We start from the raw sequence: 14,535 nt of genomic DNA on the forward strand, positions 1-14,535 counted from the left end.
GTTGGCTAAAGTTTTACTTGGAAGCTTTCACCTTGTGAAGACTTGTGTTTGCTGGTATGAAAGGTTTATGGTGTCAACAAAATGTACGCTAGCAACAACTTCCCGTCATGTGACCTTGCTGTACAATTGCTTAGCTATACAACTGCTCACATTGGGTGTTTGGGAGGTGATCAAAGCATGTCTAGGAACAGGAATATCAGAAAGAGTTTGGCGTGGGCTCTTATGATTTTGATGAGTGAGCAATAACTGATCAACCATCGAGAACACCTTAGCAACTGAACAGGAAAACCCCCTGCAAACATTGACAATACCATAGCTATGTTATAGCAAACAATCAGCAATGTTCTCAGAAACTTTTAAAATCTAATCTAAATTAGATGACTCTCATTTATGTTTTTGGTCGAATGATCTGTGGAGTTCGTGCTTGTCTGGTTTACCATATTGATTTAGTCAATAATTACAAATTGTCTTTTCAACAGACCGATATTTGTCCTGAAGACCAGTGCCCTTTAATGATTACCCTGATTTACCCTGGTTAACCTCTCTCTCTCACTCTGTTTATTCTATAGGCGAGTTATCCTGCTTGGGAGGACTTTGTCACCAAAGGGGCTAAGCTGCAATCTCAGCTGAGGTAAGAACAGACCTCCTTCCTCACACACTGACTTGACCAATCGCATTCTGCGTTCATTTGAATAATGACTGATTATAGTAATCCTGTTTGAAAGCAGGAAATGTGCTTCATTATGACATCAGTCTGAAATGATTTGTCATGAAGGTATTGTATTTGAATACAGCTAATGGAGGAATATTTGAAAAATTGTAGAGCTGTTAATCGATTAAAATAATAATCTGATTAATCACATTTTTTCTGTGATTAATCACACATTACGTTAACGTTTTAAAATATGCTTTACATTGTCATTATTTCACATTTAATCTCCATATTAATGTAGAAACAACCAATTTCTTTAACAGCATAATTTTATGAATGAAAGCCAACATCTGATATTAGTACTGGAACTGATGCCTATATTAAATGTTTTATTTATTTTAACATTAATTATATCAATCAGAAGTATAATAGAGAGCTATCATGTCTAACAGGTAGGAAATATACAGAAATTGTAAAGTTCTCAACACTTAACAATCTTTTATGCTAAATTCTAAATTAAATACAGAAGATTTCTCAGTAAAACTACAAAACACATTGAATTCCTCTTTTCTTTTGTTCTTTGATAAACATAAGTGACAAGAGTCACAGCAGCAGGTTTAATAATGCGGCCCCTTTAAGAGCTGTCTATCTACGCTGTTCTGACACCTCTCCCATTTTTACAACTCTCTGCATACGTTTACAGTTTTATTTAACACGTGGAAATCTGTGCTTACGAAAATGCTAAACAAAACGGGCTTCCTGGAACAATCTTGTGTGGTTTTGTTCATTCAAGCACGAAAGAGAACTTGGTACTAGTGGCTGTCTGACATATTCTGACAGAGATTCACTATCGCAGCTTTTATCCCGTGACTAGACCCCTTTCGGTGGAGTTTTGCCGAATCCTACAGCTAGAAGCTGTTCATCTACACCGAACGATTCAAAACAACAGTTTTAAATTGCGCTTAAGTGGTTGAAAACCCTTTACATGAGTAAGAGCGTGGTTTTATAAGGTAATGCTAGACAAAGGATGACAAAACAAGTGGATCCTGCGTTGTATTTTCTCAAGTGTTAACACTAACGTTGACACCCCTAAAAAAATGCTTTTAAAAGAGGCGTTGTAGGCAAAAGATGAAGAAAGGGGCTTGAGTTGAGACATGTGGACTTTAGTCAGGGTCAGTGCGACATGTTCACTACCGATTGACCTATTAGCACTCATTTTCATAACCCATGTTATCTTGTTTTTTTGTTAAGCTGTACATTTTAGAAAGGCACATTTTGTTTCATCAGCTTAACTGTCAACGCCATGGTGCAACTCATTGTACAAACTGTAATTCCCTCAATCACAGCCCTAGTTTATTTGCATCTAAGAAAAGAGTCTACCCTGACTAAGGTCTGTACCGCGTAATTTTCAGGTTGGGCTAGTGACTCAACGTATTTTAGACTCAAACCAAAAGAGCTCTTATGGAGATGTATGCATGAGTGTGTACATATCGGGCACAAAAGCTTTTGTAGACTTTGGGGGGCCGCTCCGGGGAGGGGGAGGAATTGCTGAAAGGCTGTACTTTGTAGTTTGTATCACCTGATACTACTGAGCTCTCTCTGATAAGCTGAGATCTCTCTCTTCAGAATGAAGGCTCTGAATGAATCTCTACAATAGTACCATTGACCCTCAGAGCATGGGCCCTCGTCCCAGCTGATGAACTTTTTCCATCGACCTCTAGCTGCATAGTTTTCCATCTAACCTGGAGAAGGGCATACGTAAAATATATGATGATGGTGTTTCACTTATAAGATGAACGAGAAATGAGTTATGAAAGAAGTAGGTTGGGCATCTTCACCTGCAGAATTGAACAGAAATCGGTTTTAGCTGAATGCGATTTCTTGTCATTTTTAAGATTTCAAAGTTCATTTTTACATTTTAGTTGCTTGTTTTGATCTATTACCAAGAATGTAAAAAGTAGTGCTCTTGTTTAATGAACAATATTTACCTAAATGCTCTCTGTGAAAGACCATCAAATGTTTTCCTCCACAATATGTGCAAAAAAGATTTTTAGTTGCACTTTAGAGATCATCAAATCATCATCATCAGGTATTTAGACATCATTCCGCCAAAGCATTGCGGTCTACGCAGTATTGTTCATGTTGGCTTTTATGACGATACCTGCTGCAACTTCCAAAAATCGGTGGATATTTTTGTTTTGATGTAGTGAAATCCAGGCCTGAAAAGTTTGTACATTTTCTTTTTCTCTTTCTTTCATCTAGGACGACAATCATTGTCACTAGCTCGTTCCTGGACGCATTCCAGAAAGTGGCTGACATTGCAACTGGAACAAGAGGTAAGATGAGATCTTTACCATCTTTGTCTCTGTCTCTCTCTCTCTCTCTCTCTCTCTCTCTCTCTCTCTCTCTCTCTCTCTCTCTCTCTCTCTCTCGCTCTCTCTCGCTCTCTCTCGCTCTCTCGCTCTCTCTCGCTCTCTCGGTTTCTTGACACAAACAGACTGGCCTTCTGGTGCTCGTAATGAGCAAAACAGGCAAATCGTACTTCACAGGAACAGCTATTCATCATAACTGCATTAACTCTGAACACCTCTGGAGTTATCCAGAATGCTAGGGGCCCAACGTCTTTACCTTTTAAAGGCAGATATGGGTGATATTACCCTGACGTATGAAAACGGCATGTTTTACAGCTTACAGAATGATAGTACTCCTGATGTTGCACATAAAACCAAGAAGTAAATCTGTGTGAAATCTCTAGAATTTAAAACTGGAACCGTTTACACATATGGTGCATGTTTGAAGCACACCATTCAAAAATGATAAAAAAAATCATATAGTCTGTGTGGTAGAGAGAATCTACTGGAGTCCAGCTTAGCTTTGCATACTTTTATGGGTTTTATGTCGTGGAGAAGAATGGAAAAAGTCATTATTTGACTGGCCTGGGGGCTGCTTCAGAAATTTAAAGTTTTACTTAATTGATATTGAATATAGGAATTTATAGTCCATTTGATATTTGACCAGTGTTTCTCTCTCCTTTATCTTGAAGGTGTACTTCCACTGTGCGTGCGTGCGTGCCTGTGTGTGTGTGTGTGTGTGTGTGTGTGTGTGTGTATGTGTGCGTGCGCGTCCATGTGTGTGCGCATTTGTGTGTATGTCTATGTGTGTATGTACGTGTGCATATATTGCGTGTGTGGGGTGCTTTGTATGTGGGTGTGTATGTCTTCTGTGTTTTCAACTTTTTCTTGATTTTACAGGTATAAATTTTATTTGTTTTGCATATATTCAATATTGCTCATGTACAGCTGCATTGAAACAATGAAATAGTAAAAAGTAGTATATAAGTAAAGTTGAATTGAGTGAAGTTAATTTGAGAATTGATTAGTCAGTGGGTTGGCTTATGTGCTTGTCAACTACCCCAATCCTTTTTATAGAGGGTGTTTATATGAGATGCGTGGACAGATGAAAATGACAATTTTCTATTCGAATTACATTACAAAACTTGCCTCTATATCGCCATCTCTGTTTGAATCATAAAATTGCAGGTTACTTTGTCTTTATGTGGGATAAAAGGACCGTAATGAATAATGAAAATTCATTTATCAGTTGTTCACCCTTAGTTCTGCTGAACACAAAGAAAGATACTTGTATGAAATTTTGTAACCAAACAGATCTGGGGCACTATTGACTTCCACAGTAAGGAATAAACTACTATGGTGGTCAGTGGTGCCCCAGAACTGTTTAGTTTTTCACATTCTTCAAAGTATTTCTTTGTGTACGACAGAAAATTTCTCAACCATAAAAAAGTTGCTGATTGTTGCTTTAAAAGAGATTGTTATTACTGAAATTGTACTTGCATTTAAGTACAAACATGGTACCCCGGTTATACGTTATTTTCTGTCTTGTTTAATTTAAGTGTATTACTTTTCATTTGTATTATAACCGAATAAAAAATGTTGCCATTAGGGCAGTAATTCTGAAACAAACGCACAAGCTTTATTTGCTCAGTGAAAGGAAGGTCATCACGCTGTTGTTCTCGGCTCAGACAATCGGAGGAAGGTTTGACCGTCTCAAAGTGACCCGGATTAGGTTACACAGCACCGCTTCTAGTAAAGGTGACATGTTTGTTTTCTGTAGCCATTACGCTCTCTGTCTGTTGTCGGTCTTTATAACGCTGGTGTGATGTTTGTGCTGCTGATAGCTGAAGAATTTTACCTTGACCGTGCTCCGCTTCAGTCTGCATGGTTTTAGCAAAACAATAACAGACAGTTCTGTTCAGGTTTCATGTCTAGTTTAAATGAAGTCTCTCTTTTACTTGAACAGAGGACGGACGGTGACAAACAGTCTTTTTGTCTGTCAGCTCTGTTTTAGACATTATGTGCTTGTACGCTTAAAATTGTTGACTCACTCCATTGTATGCAACAGTTAGACAACATAGAAGCATGGCAACAATAGGACATTATCTGTGAGTTTTTTCTTTGTAATTGAAACCTAATGCCTTTACCTAATGCACTTTTCCATTGCCAGATTGTTGCATTCCAGATCAGTCGCTAATGATGCATCATTTCAGCTAGCACGTTCTTCCTTCGAAGACAGCTGCCTAGATAGGCATTAGACAGCAGGACAGCTGTAAAATAAGCATTAAGCTTGAAGCTTTTTCTCAGTTTGTTGTTCAGTTCCACAGGTGGGAATGCAAATGATTTCATACCCTCGAGAATTCGTTTACTTAAATATTGGAAAGAGCTCGACAAGCCAGAACAAGGTGGTGGACTAGAAGAGCGTTTTAGACTTACCTGACACACCTTAGCGTTGAGGAAAAGTCACGACGCGAGCCTGCTGTGTCACGCCTTATAATGTTGTTAGCCGGACGAGAACTGATCTTAGGACTGCTGTTAGGATCCTCCTGAATATCTCTGTCACGATGGACATTTTGGTCTTAACTGTGCTATGGGGGCAAGGTTGTGGTTTTCCCTCACAGTTGTTGTAGTCTCTGTTTGATTAGAAAGTTATTGTTGTTGACATAATTTGCATCTCTTTCACAGAACGACGAGAAGCTCGATGTGTCGACTTGTGTTATTGATTTATTTTTTCCCGGCTGTTAAATTTACATTTACTCATTTGGCAGACGCTTTTATCCAAAGCGACTTACAAGTAGGAGAGCATGTAAACATTTTGTCAAAAAAAAAAGAAAACTCTGGATGTGCAACATGCATGTCAGCTGCTCATATGCTATATGTGAAGAGTATATTATTATGGAGAAAATAGCAACAGGTGTTTTTTGAAGCCCCCTTTAAAACGGAGCATATATGAAAGCTGACGGCTACTTGATCTTTACCAGCCCACTGGAATCAGTCTCTGTATTGATATGCTGACTTGCCCACATGTCTTAAAAGTGATCGATGGACTTCTTAATCAGCACAGGCTCAGCTTTTTCTCACATACCCCTCTGTTCAGTGTTTCGTTCTGAAGAATCCTGCTAAGAACTACCTTTTCATTGTAACTGGATGCTTGTGGCACGTTTTTCTAGTCATCTATAGTAATTCTTAACACCGCAACAATTACCATATCGTGGACTTTATACCGAGGGATTATCGTTCAGTGAGATTTTGATAGTGTTACATCCCTTATAGTCGGAACAAAAGCCATTAGTTTAATAACAGACGATGAGGCAATGCAGCAATGCAGTGAATTTGTGCTCTGAATTTTAGATAATGTTAAGATACTTCACCAGTTTGATGTTTAATATGAACAGTAAATTAATCAAATTCTGAAAGTTAAGACATATTAATTCAATCTTTAGTATCTGTCTGGACAGATATCACTCGTCTAATCGGCTAGCAGTATCACTGTAGAAATCTAATATCGGTACATCTCTGACCTCCACGTATATAGACCAATGTCAGACCCACATTATGTAATAATCAACTCTGATTTCATAAGAACTAAAGAACATATAGAGGGTCACAAAGTTAACAGATCCTCTGTACTGTCACTTGCTAGGGTACTGTTTTGGTCCCACACCTGTTTAAACCTGCGCCTGGCTGTCAGCTGCCACGCTTTCATAGATGGACCTCACCGGCCCCAGCTGCCTGAAAATACAAGGGCTGTGTAAGCGTGTACGTGTGCACGCCTGTCCCTCAAACATGATAGCATTGTGTTTAAAGTTGTTAATCTCACGGAACAGATTTTATCAAGATACGATACATTTATGAATATTAATAAATAATTATATATAAACATTAATATTTTGTTCTTAAATATATGGATGTATGTGTTTAAAGAGCCACGAAACACTAAACAACATTTATTTACATGTTACCAAAGTTGGTTGTGTTGCACATCATAGAAAACAATGTTAGCAATTTATTAGGTTGGCAAGTTATTACAACAGAGAAACCTAGTTAATTTTGAGCTTTAGGGTTAGGGTTACCCTAGGCTAACCCTAACCCTAACCTAAGCTTTAAAATATGAGAAAATATTTTATATACACTAAATGTGGTATATATGTGAGGTAAGGGCTTATACACTGAAAGTGGGAAATACATGACAGTTGTTGAAATTATGGCGCACATAAACAAGCGCGAAGGCCCATTTGGAGCTCATGTGGACCAATACAGCTCAATGTGTCATGTCCTGAACTCAAACAGACTGGGGACTTCCGACACTGACCAAAGGGAAATGCCATGGCAAACAAACAGTTGGTAACCCTGCGACTAATGCTAGTCGTGTCGTTACAGCGCCCGTCTCCCATGCCGGACCGCTCGCCTGTTTGAAACCCGCTCGTCATGGATGCGAGTAAGGCCGGAACAGTAGCAAACTGTTTTACTCGGGATAGTTTTTAGAAAGGGAGACAAGTGGACTGTGTCAGGAATGTGTAACCAAATGTTGTAATTGTTAAAATATTACCTAGAAAAGTTATACTTGCATTTTGTTACAAATAAATACTCCTATTACACTTAGGGTTTCTGTAAAATCGATGTCGCTTGAAAGTATGATTCACGTTATGACCATAGACTGTATAAAACAGGTAATGACTTATATATTTTAAGATATGGAACCGGATCACATTCTCACGTGCCCTGCCCACTCCCCCACTCTTCTTCTCGCAGGTTCACGCCCATTTCAGTTGCATTTTTCAAAACGACTTTGAGGTAGACTGTAGCTGAAAATGGAGGGTTTCATGACCCTTTAAAAAAACAACAGGAATATGCACCGCACAGACATGTATCAATATGTAAACACAGACTTTTATTCTGGATGCGATTAATCGCCATGAACAGCCCTAGTTTAAGACTTATAAAATAGTATAAGAACATCTGTTGTCAACAAGACATGAAGTTTGTAGCGTTCGCAGCCTTTTACGGACAAATTAGGTGCCAACATTGAACTATATGGATTATTAGTAGGGATGCTTGTCTTGGATAGCAGCACTAATAATAAACATACGTTTTTTTGTATTTGTTTATTAAACGCAAGTACTTGTGCCGGTAAAAACCCTGCGTGTGAATCAGTTGTTTGGTGGCATTAAGTGCATGAAAGAGCCTTGCGGCAGTTTTTGATGACTTTGGGTTTTAAAATGCTTTTTAAAGTGATTTTCTCTTGGGGAAGTCTCGGAGCTCCTGACTGTCTGCCAGGGCTGTCGAGGTGTCAGTTACATAATTAAATTGGCACACCCAAGTGTTTCGTCTGAGGCGAGACTGCCTGTGGAGTTTTAAAGATTAATGTCATTGTTTTAACAAGACAAAATGCAGTATGAAATTCATTGATGTTTAAATTCCAAGGAATAGTCCTCCTTTAAACTATCCATCTACGTTTATTTACAGTGTGGAACATAATCGAACACCGCTTTTCGACTGTTTACAACAGTCACTGTGCATCTGAGGCCCACGACCCGCTGGCTGAGTTCACATGATCAAGTTGAGTCAAGTTGCACAGGTTTTTTGTCGTTTTTTACAGGTTCCCACAATGAGCACTTCCAAGGAAAGACTCAGTTTGTGAATTTTGAGACGGCTTTTCAGGAATTTAGTTTGAGATACTTTGCTAGCAAGTAGACACGATATCCTTTAGCACACCCATATATTGCACTCGTATAAGAGTGTCATTTTTCAGCTCAAAAGGTCCCTTTAAATTCATTATACTAAAAAAATTGCCTGTAATATTCTTTAAAATATCACTGTTTACAATTCTGGACTGTTCTACAATTAATCGTGATTAATCACATCCAGAATAAAAGTTTGTGTTTATATAATATATGTATGTGCACTGTGTATATTTATGTTGTGTTTTTAAACATACACAAATATATTTTAGTAAACTCAAACTTTTAATCTGGATGCGATTCATTGCGAATAATCGTTGAACAGCCCTACACATGGGGGAGTAACCAATGATTTATTTTTATTTTGGGGTGATATCCAGAGCACAGCCTTGTGTGTGTTTATAAACGTCATTTGCTTCTGCCTGTTTTATAAATATATAAATAAAAAGGAAAGGCGCATGAATCATGAGCGGACGTTGAATGTCGTGCCTGTGCTGAGGCGGAAGTCCGTGGGTGAAGTGAGTATGTGAGATCAGTGACGGACTTTGTACCGCAGACACACTGCTTTGCTTTGTGCAGGACAGGCATGAGTGGGCAGCTGTTAAACTAGCGTTTACAGAACGGCGAAAACAGTGTGAAGTTGATTTTGGATCTTTTCTTAGGGATACGAGGACCAACTGATAAGATGTTTTGAGAAAGCTGGTTTTGCTTTTACGTGTTTTAATACCCGAAGATATTTTATTTCACAGTGTCGTTACACAAGCAGTGCATTTTTCAAGTGTCGTAAATGATAATTCCACACCGCAAACAGACTTTTTGAGCACCAGAAGCCATGATAAAGCAATAAGCCCCAAGAAGCAGTGGGTTACAGAGCATTTTATAACAGCTAAGAGCATTCGCGTCGTGCCTAAAATCCCCCCTGTTATAAAATGCACTGTAACCAACTGCCTCAGGAAGCTTAATACTTTTATAAAACGGTTGTTCCATATGTGTAGAAAGGTTTCATAAAATATACTAAATAAAATTATATTTATGCTATTTTATGCAGTCAGCCGTAATGAATCGTGGTATTTTATAATTACTTAGAACTCGACAAAGCCATCAGAATCAAGGACCAGAACTGACCGTTTTATAATGTCGTTTTGACCACTTCTCGTTTTAGAGACACGTGTCAAAACCAAACCCAGATGTTATGCAATCTTTGCCCACAGATCATCTGCTTGCAAAGGAATTTCTCATTGAAAATCGCAACTCTCACGCTTGTACAAAACAAAGTGTTGTCAATTCCCTGCAAAATCTTTCATTTGCGTCTGCTTTTCTCTGCTTAAGGGCATTTGGGTGGTGAACATTTTGAACTCGCATGACCCAGTGATCATCTTGAACATAAACTGCCTTGAGCTTTTATCTTGTTCTTAGGCTCGTGGCTCAAGAGGGCCCCCGTGACTCACATGGAGAAGGGAACCAAGTGGTACAAACCCAACCCTGTGACCCAGCTAAAACATCCTCTTTTCTTAGACGCATTTTGGAGTCGCACAGTTGATTCAAAAAAAGTTTTACATTTCTATTAAGTTTCCACTTTCCCGTTTAATATGTAAACATCCAAAAAACGTCACCAGATTGCTGCTTAACAGACATCTTGTGAAATTCAATCACTTTGACTGTCAGCTATCCTACAACATGATCTGACTTGGAAAACAAAATGACCTTTTGTAGCAGAGCTTTTTTAAGCATTTCGCTCGGTTGGAGGGAATAGCCGGCTCTCAGTTTACCGATATGTTGATGCGCGTCTAAACCTCCTTGGTGGCGTGAACAAGCTCAAGTTATTTTCGGATTTGTTGAGCGATAGTGTTTGGTTGGAAGAAGATTTCTAACACTTCTGTGGCTCTGAAATGCCGTCCATGTGGGAAGAGTTTGAAGTGTTTGTGTCAGTGGGAGTTATAGCCTGAGATGTGAGTTTGCTGTGGAAACCTTTGAAACCAATCCTGTATGATTTAGAAAAATTATTAAATGGACAAGAATGTGAATGTACATGCACTAACATTTTTATTAAAAAAAAAAATCTAGCGACTTAACTATGTAGACAGCATTTTAAGACGCGTGACCAACATAAAGGCTATTTCAAAGAGGGTGAGATGCAACTTAGGTAGCACGATGCTTATCTTTTAGGAAGAATGTATTGTGATGAGAAAAGTAAATGTATCATGCTAGTCAGATAAGATGAGAACTGTTTATAAATATTTTTACTTTGTTTAAAACTAAAGCGAGCGCTAAAAATGTAAGCATCGCACAACAATATACAAAAAACAGAAAACGTTTTGTGTACATTCTGTAAAATCCGTTCACGATTTAATCCGAAAAACATCTTAAAACGTTGTATTTTGTATGCCAGGTTAGTAGTTGCCGATGTCACGTTGTAAAGAAGCACTATACATGCCTGCGCACATATACGCATTCATCCATATAGCGGTGATCTAATATGCATGCGCATTACATCAAAAAATTTGCGTTTTACATTGGTACATGCTTTTATCCAAAGAAACTTACATTGCATTACACTATACATTTGTATTGGAGTATGTGCAATCCCCTGGGATCAAACCCATGATCTTAGCGTTGCTAGTGCCATGCTCTGACCCTTGAGCTACAGGAAAGTTTTGTTGTTTATAGGAGAGAGGATAACAATATCATTTTCAATATCATTTTCAAATACGTGTATTTTGAAACTCGTTTTTAAAAGTTTGCTTATTCGGGTCCCCAAAGCGACACAGTTGTGTAAATAAAGGGCCAACACCGTAAAATGTTTTCAGTTTGACCCAAGCGTTGTGTAAATGCACCCAAATTTCTATTTTGTTTTGTTCCGTTATCAATATTGATGTCTGCCGTTCATTGTAATGCTTATTGCGTTGTTGTATTGTTAGATAAGCAACATACAAACATTCAACTCCCACTTTGAGAAATTTCAAGTTAACGTTTCGTCAGGCTGTATTTGTTTGTTGTATTCTAGGATGGATACATTTTGTGTTGTGGAGGATGGATGATATAGAAAACACCCTGAGGTCAGGAAGAACTGGCGACGCCTAGGAATGCCGTGACACCTTTCAAAAGTCAGATTGGGGAGGAAGTTTGTCCCCAGATGTGGTTTATGAGAGTTTCCTAACCCTTCAGTAAGGAAGGCAGCTGGCTGACCGTTTCCTTCTGAAACACATGAGTAAACCCCCAGCGCAGTGACCCGTAACCCCTCCTATTTTTGGTTTGAATTTGAACACGGCTCAAAAAACAGTAGCCAAGTTTGAGAGGTTCCGTGACACTTGGGTGCAATTAAGCGTGTGGTTATGAGGTCACTCGGAAAATAGTTTGAATGGAGTTTTGTTTAAAGCTTTTTGGAGGGAAAATGTGGCATTACATACTATTGACCAGTTTAGGTACAGGTGAATAATAACAGTTCCCATTGACACAGTTTTTGGCCACAGAATTGTTCATGCATCTGCATGCTTCCATCAGGAGGTTTGTAATATATTATCACTCTGAAGGGCACACATGACCCTGAAGTCTACCGGTCGCTGAAGTGTGCGCAGGATGGAAGGAGATTGTGCTGACGTTTGCTTCATTGACTAGACTGCCTTATTCAGTTGATAGCTTTTTTTTGTACTGCATCTTCATCCAATTTCTTAATGTGTTTTCTTACAGAATTTCATTTTATTTTACACGTGGTACATTTTTATTTAGGTTATTCAACATTTCGACATCAACTATTTATCTTTGTTTCATAAGAAAGATGTAAAAAGCTATTCTATGTGGTATATAACTCCGTGTTCAGACTGGACTTCTTTTTCAAAGCTGCCAGCGTCTTTTTCTGCAGCTCGGAGCGTCTTCAGAGGTTGAAAAAAGTAAAAAAAAATCACAGCTAACCAATGACAGAGACCTGTAGTTTCCATGACAACATGCAAGGAACGTGATTGGTCAAGCCTCAAGCTCGAAAAAATAAAATGGCGGCCGAAATGCCAGTTGGAGTATAGTTTTGTATAAATGTAAATTTCATTTTCACTTTCATCTTCTTCTGATTGAATTTCTAGCAAGAAACTAGTATTGTAGGTTTTTAATATGTTATTGGTCAAAGACGCTCTCTGTTTATAATTCAAATAGACTTCCGTTACGCTGCCTAATCTGATTCTCTGCAATACAGTTCACTTTATGCTAATCAGATTTGCACGCAGGAGACCTTAAGCAGTTTCATTAAGGGTCTCTTAATATTTCATTTCCTTACGTGGGGTCATTAAGGTTCAATGTTTTCACATGGATCATTTTTTTAAACTGAGAGCAGTTAAGCCCATCCAGTTTAGCCATCGGGCGTTTGCTGCCTGATGTCAGTACAGTGAAATAGCTTCTTTGGGTTTGAGTGTTTTTTTTTTGGGACGTCAGCCTTAGAAGTTAAAAAAGGCTTTTTATTTTTTATTACTTCCAGGAGCAAAGTATAAACGGTTAAAATTCTGATGCAACATTATTGTTCAGCATGACATACATTTTTTAAAGGGATAGTTCACAAAAAATAAATTCTGGCATTGTTTATTCATTCAAGATGCATGATTTTCTTTCTTGTTCAGAACAAAAATTAAGATATTTTGAAAACTGTTAGTAACCGAACAACGGTAGAACCTATTCACTTGCATTGGTTTTGTGTCCAATGATATGGGGGAGGGTAAATGATGAGAGAATTTTCTTTTTTTGTGAGCTATACCTTTTAGACGTGGTTGTATAATTGATCAACTTGTATGTTGTGTTAATAAATATCGACTAAAAGTCTTAAAGATGTGCCAAGGTAAAAATAGTAAAAAAAAACACTTAGGGCACCTGCACCCGATTGCACGATCTTGTCATGTCTGGTGTATCAGAATGCATCTGGTGTGTTAACACACACTGAGGGTGAGCTCACGCATGCATGTTGGTGGGGCTGTCCTGTTATTTTATCCCTGCGCGGGTGGGTGTGTGCGACCAAGGTGTGCTGTGTACGTGAATGAGCGCTTTTGTCTCCACACCGGCCTCCGTTTACCATCGTATCACAGACAGCGCTTGGTACGGTTTAGTTCTGAATGAATATATTGTGACAGACCTGCGGTCGGAGAGACTCTATAGAAAACCTGAGAATGAAACACCAATGAGCTTTCTGTCCTCTCTGCCTCTCTTCATACAGACAACGTACGTGCACGGAAATTCAATCGTGGCCAAAAAAAAGCTTTTCCGTTGAAGAAAACGTGGAAAAGTTTATTACTCTTGAGTAGAAACGTTTTTAGAAGCGGTCTGTTAGGTGCGCGTGTATTTCTAAGACGCTGTGTGAAAAGACTTGCATTGAATTATTTTCTAGTGCCACGACTTAGTGGAAAGTATTTGAATGCTGACAGAAACACTGAAACGCACAGTTTCTCCGTCAGTGATAAAGACCGGCTTTGTGTTATTAAGAGGTTTAATGGGGATCATACATCATATTGGCAAGAACAGTGAGGAGCCTTTTTATATTAGACGGAGAAGATGCCAGCACGCACGCTTGTATGCTTTCTTAGAGACTTGTTTTCAATCTGTTTCTCTGGCTCTCACATTGTGGTTTGTATGTTTTAAAGATTTTCAATTGTATTCGTTGAGTTCTATTTGGCTTTTAGCCGGTTTTGTAAAAACAGGTTTGCAAATGTTTTCAAACTTCATCGTATTATTCACACTGATACTGTAGTAGCACTTCAATTAGTTCATTTTGGTTGAGTTCCCTTTTAAAGATACAAAAAATATGACATAGTGTTAAGATCTCATCACAGTTTTCTATACCTGGTCACCTGTCCAGGGTCTTTACCTGCTTCCGGCCTCA

The 14,535-nt window shown here is 38.5% G+C and overlaps 1 protein-coding gene across 3 annotated transcripts in view; it reads left to right on the top strand.

The window, feature by feature from the left end:
- mtss1 (MTSS I-BAR domain containing 1) overlaps positions 1–14,535 on the top strand; it is a 45,861-nt gene that overhangs the window by 10,406 nt on the left and 20,920 nt on the right. For all 3 annotated transcript variants that reach the window (XM_056750370.1, XM_056750371.1, XM_056750372.1), the window contains exons 2-3: positions 570–631; positions 2,915–2,988. In XM_056750370.1, the coding sequence (XP_056606348.1) occupies positions 570–631; positions 2,915–2,988 (136 nt within the window). The remainder of the gene's footprint in view (positions 1–569; positions 632–2,914; positions 2,989–14,535) is intronic.

Source organism: Triplophysa dalaica, chromosome 6 (assembly GCF_015846415.1).
Source record: "Triplophysa dalaica isolate WHDGS20190420 chromosome 6, ASM1584641v1, whole genome shotgun sequence".
Classification (NCBI taxonomy): domain Eukaryota; kingdom Metazoa; phylum Chordata; class Actinopteri; order Cypriniformes; family Nemacheilidae; genus Triplophysa; species Triplophysa dalaica.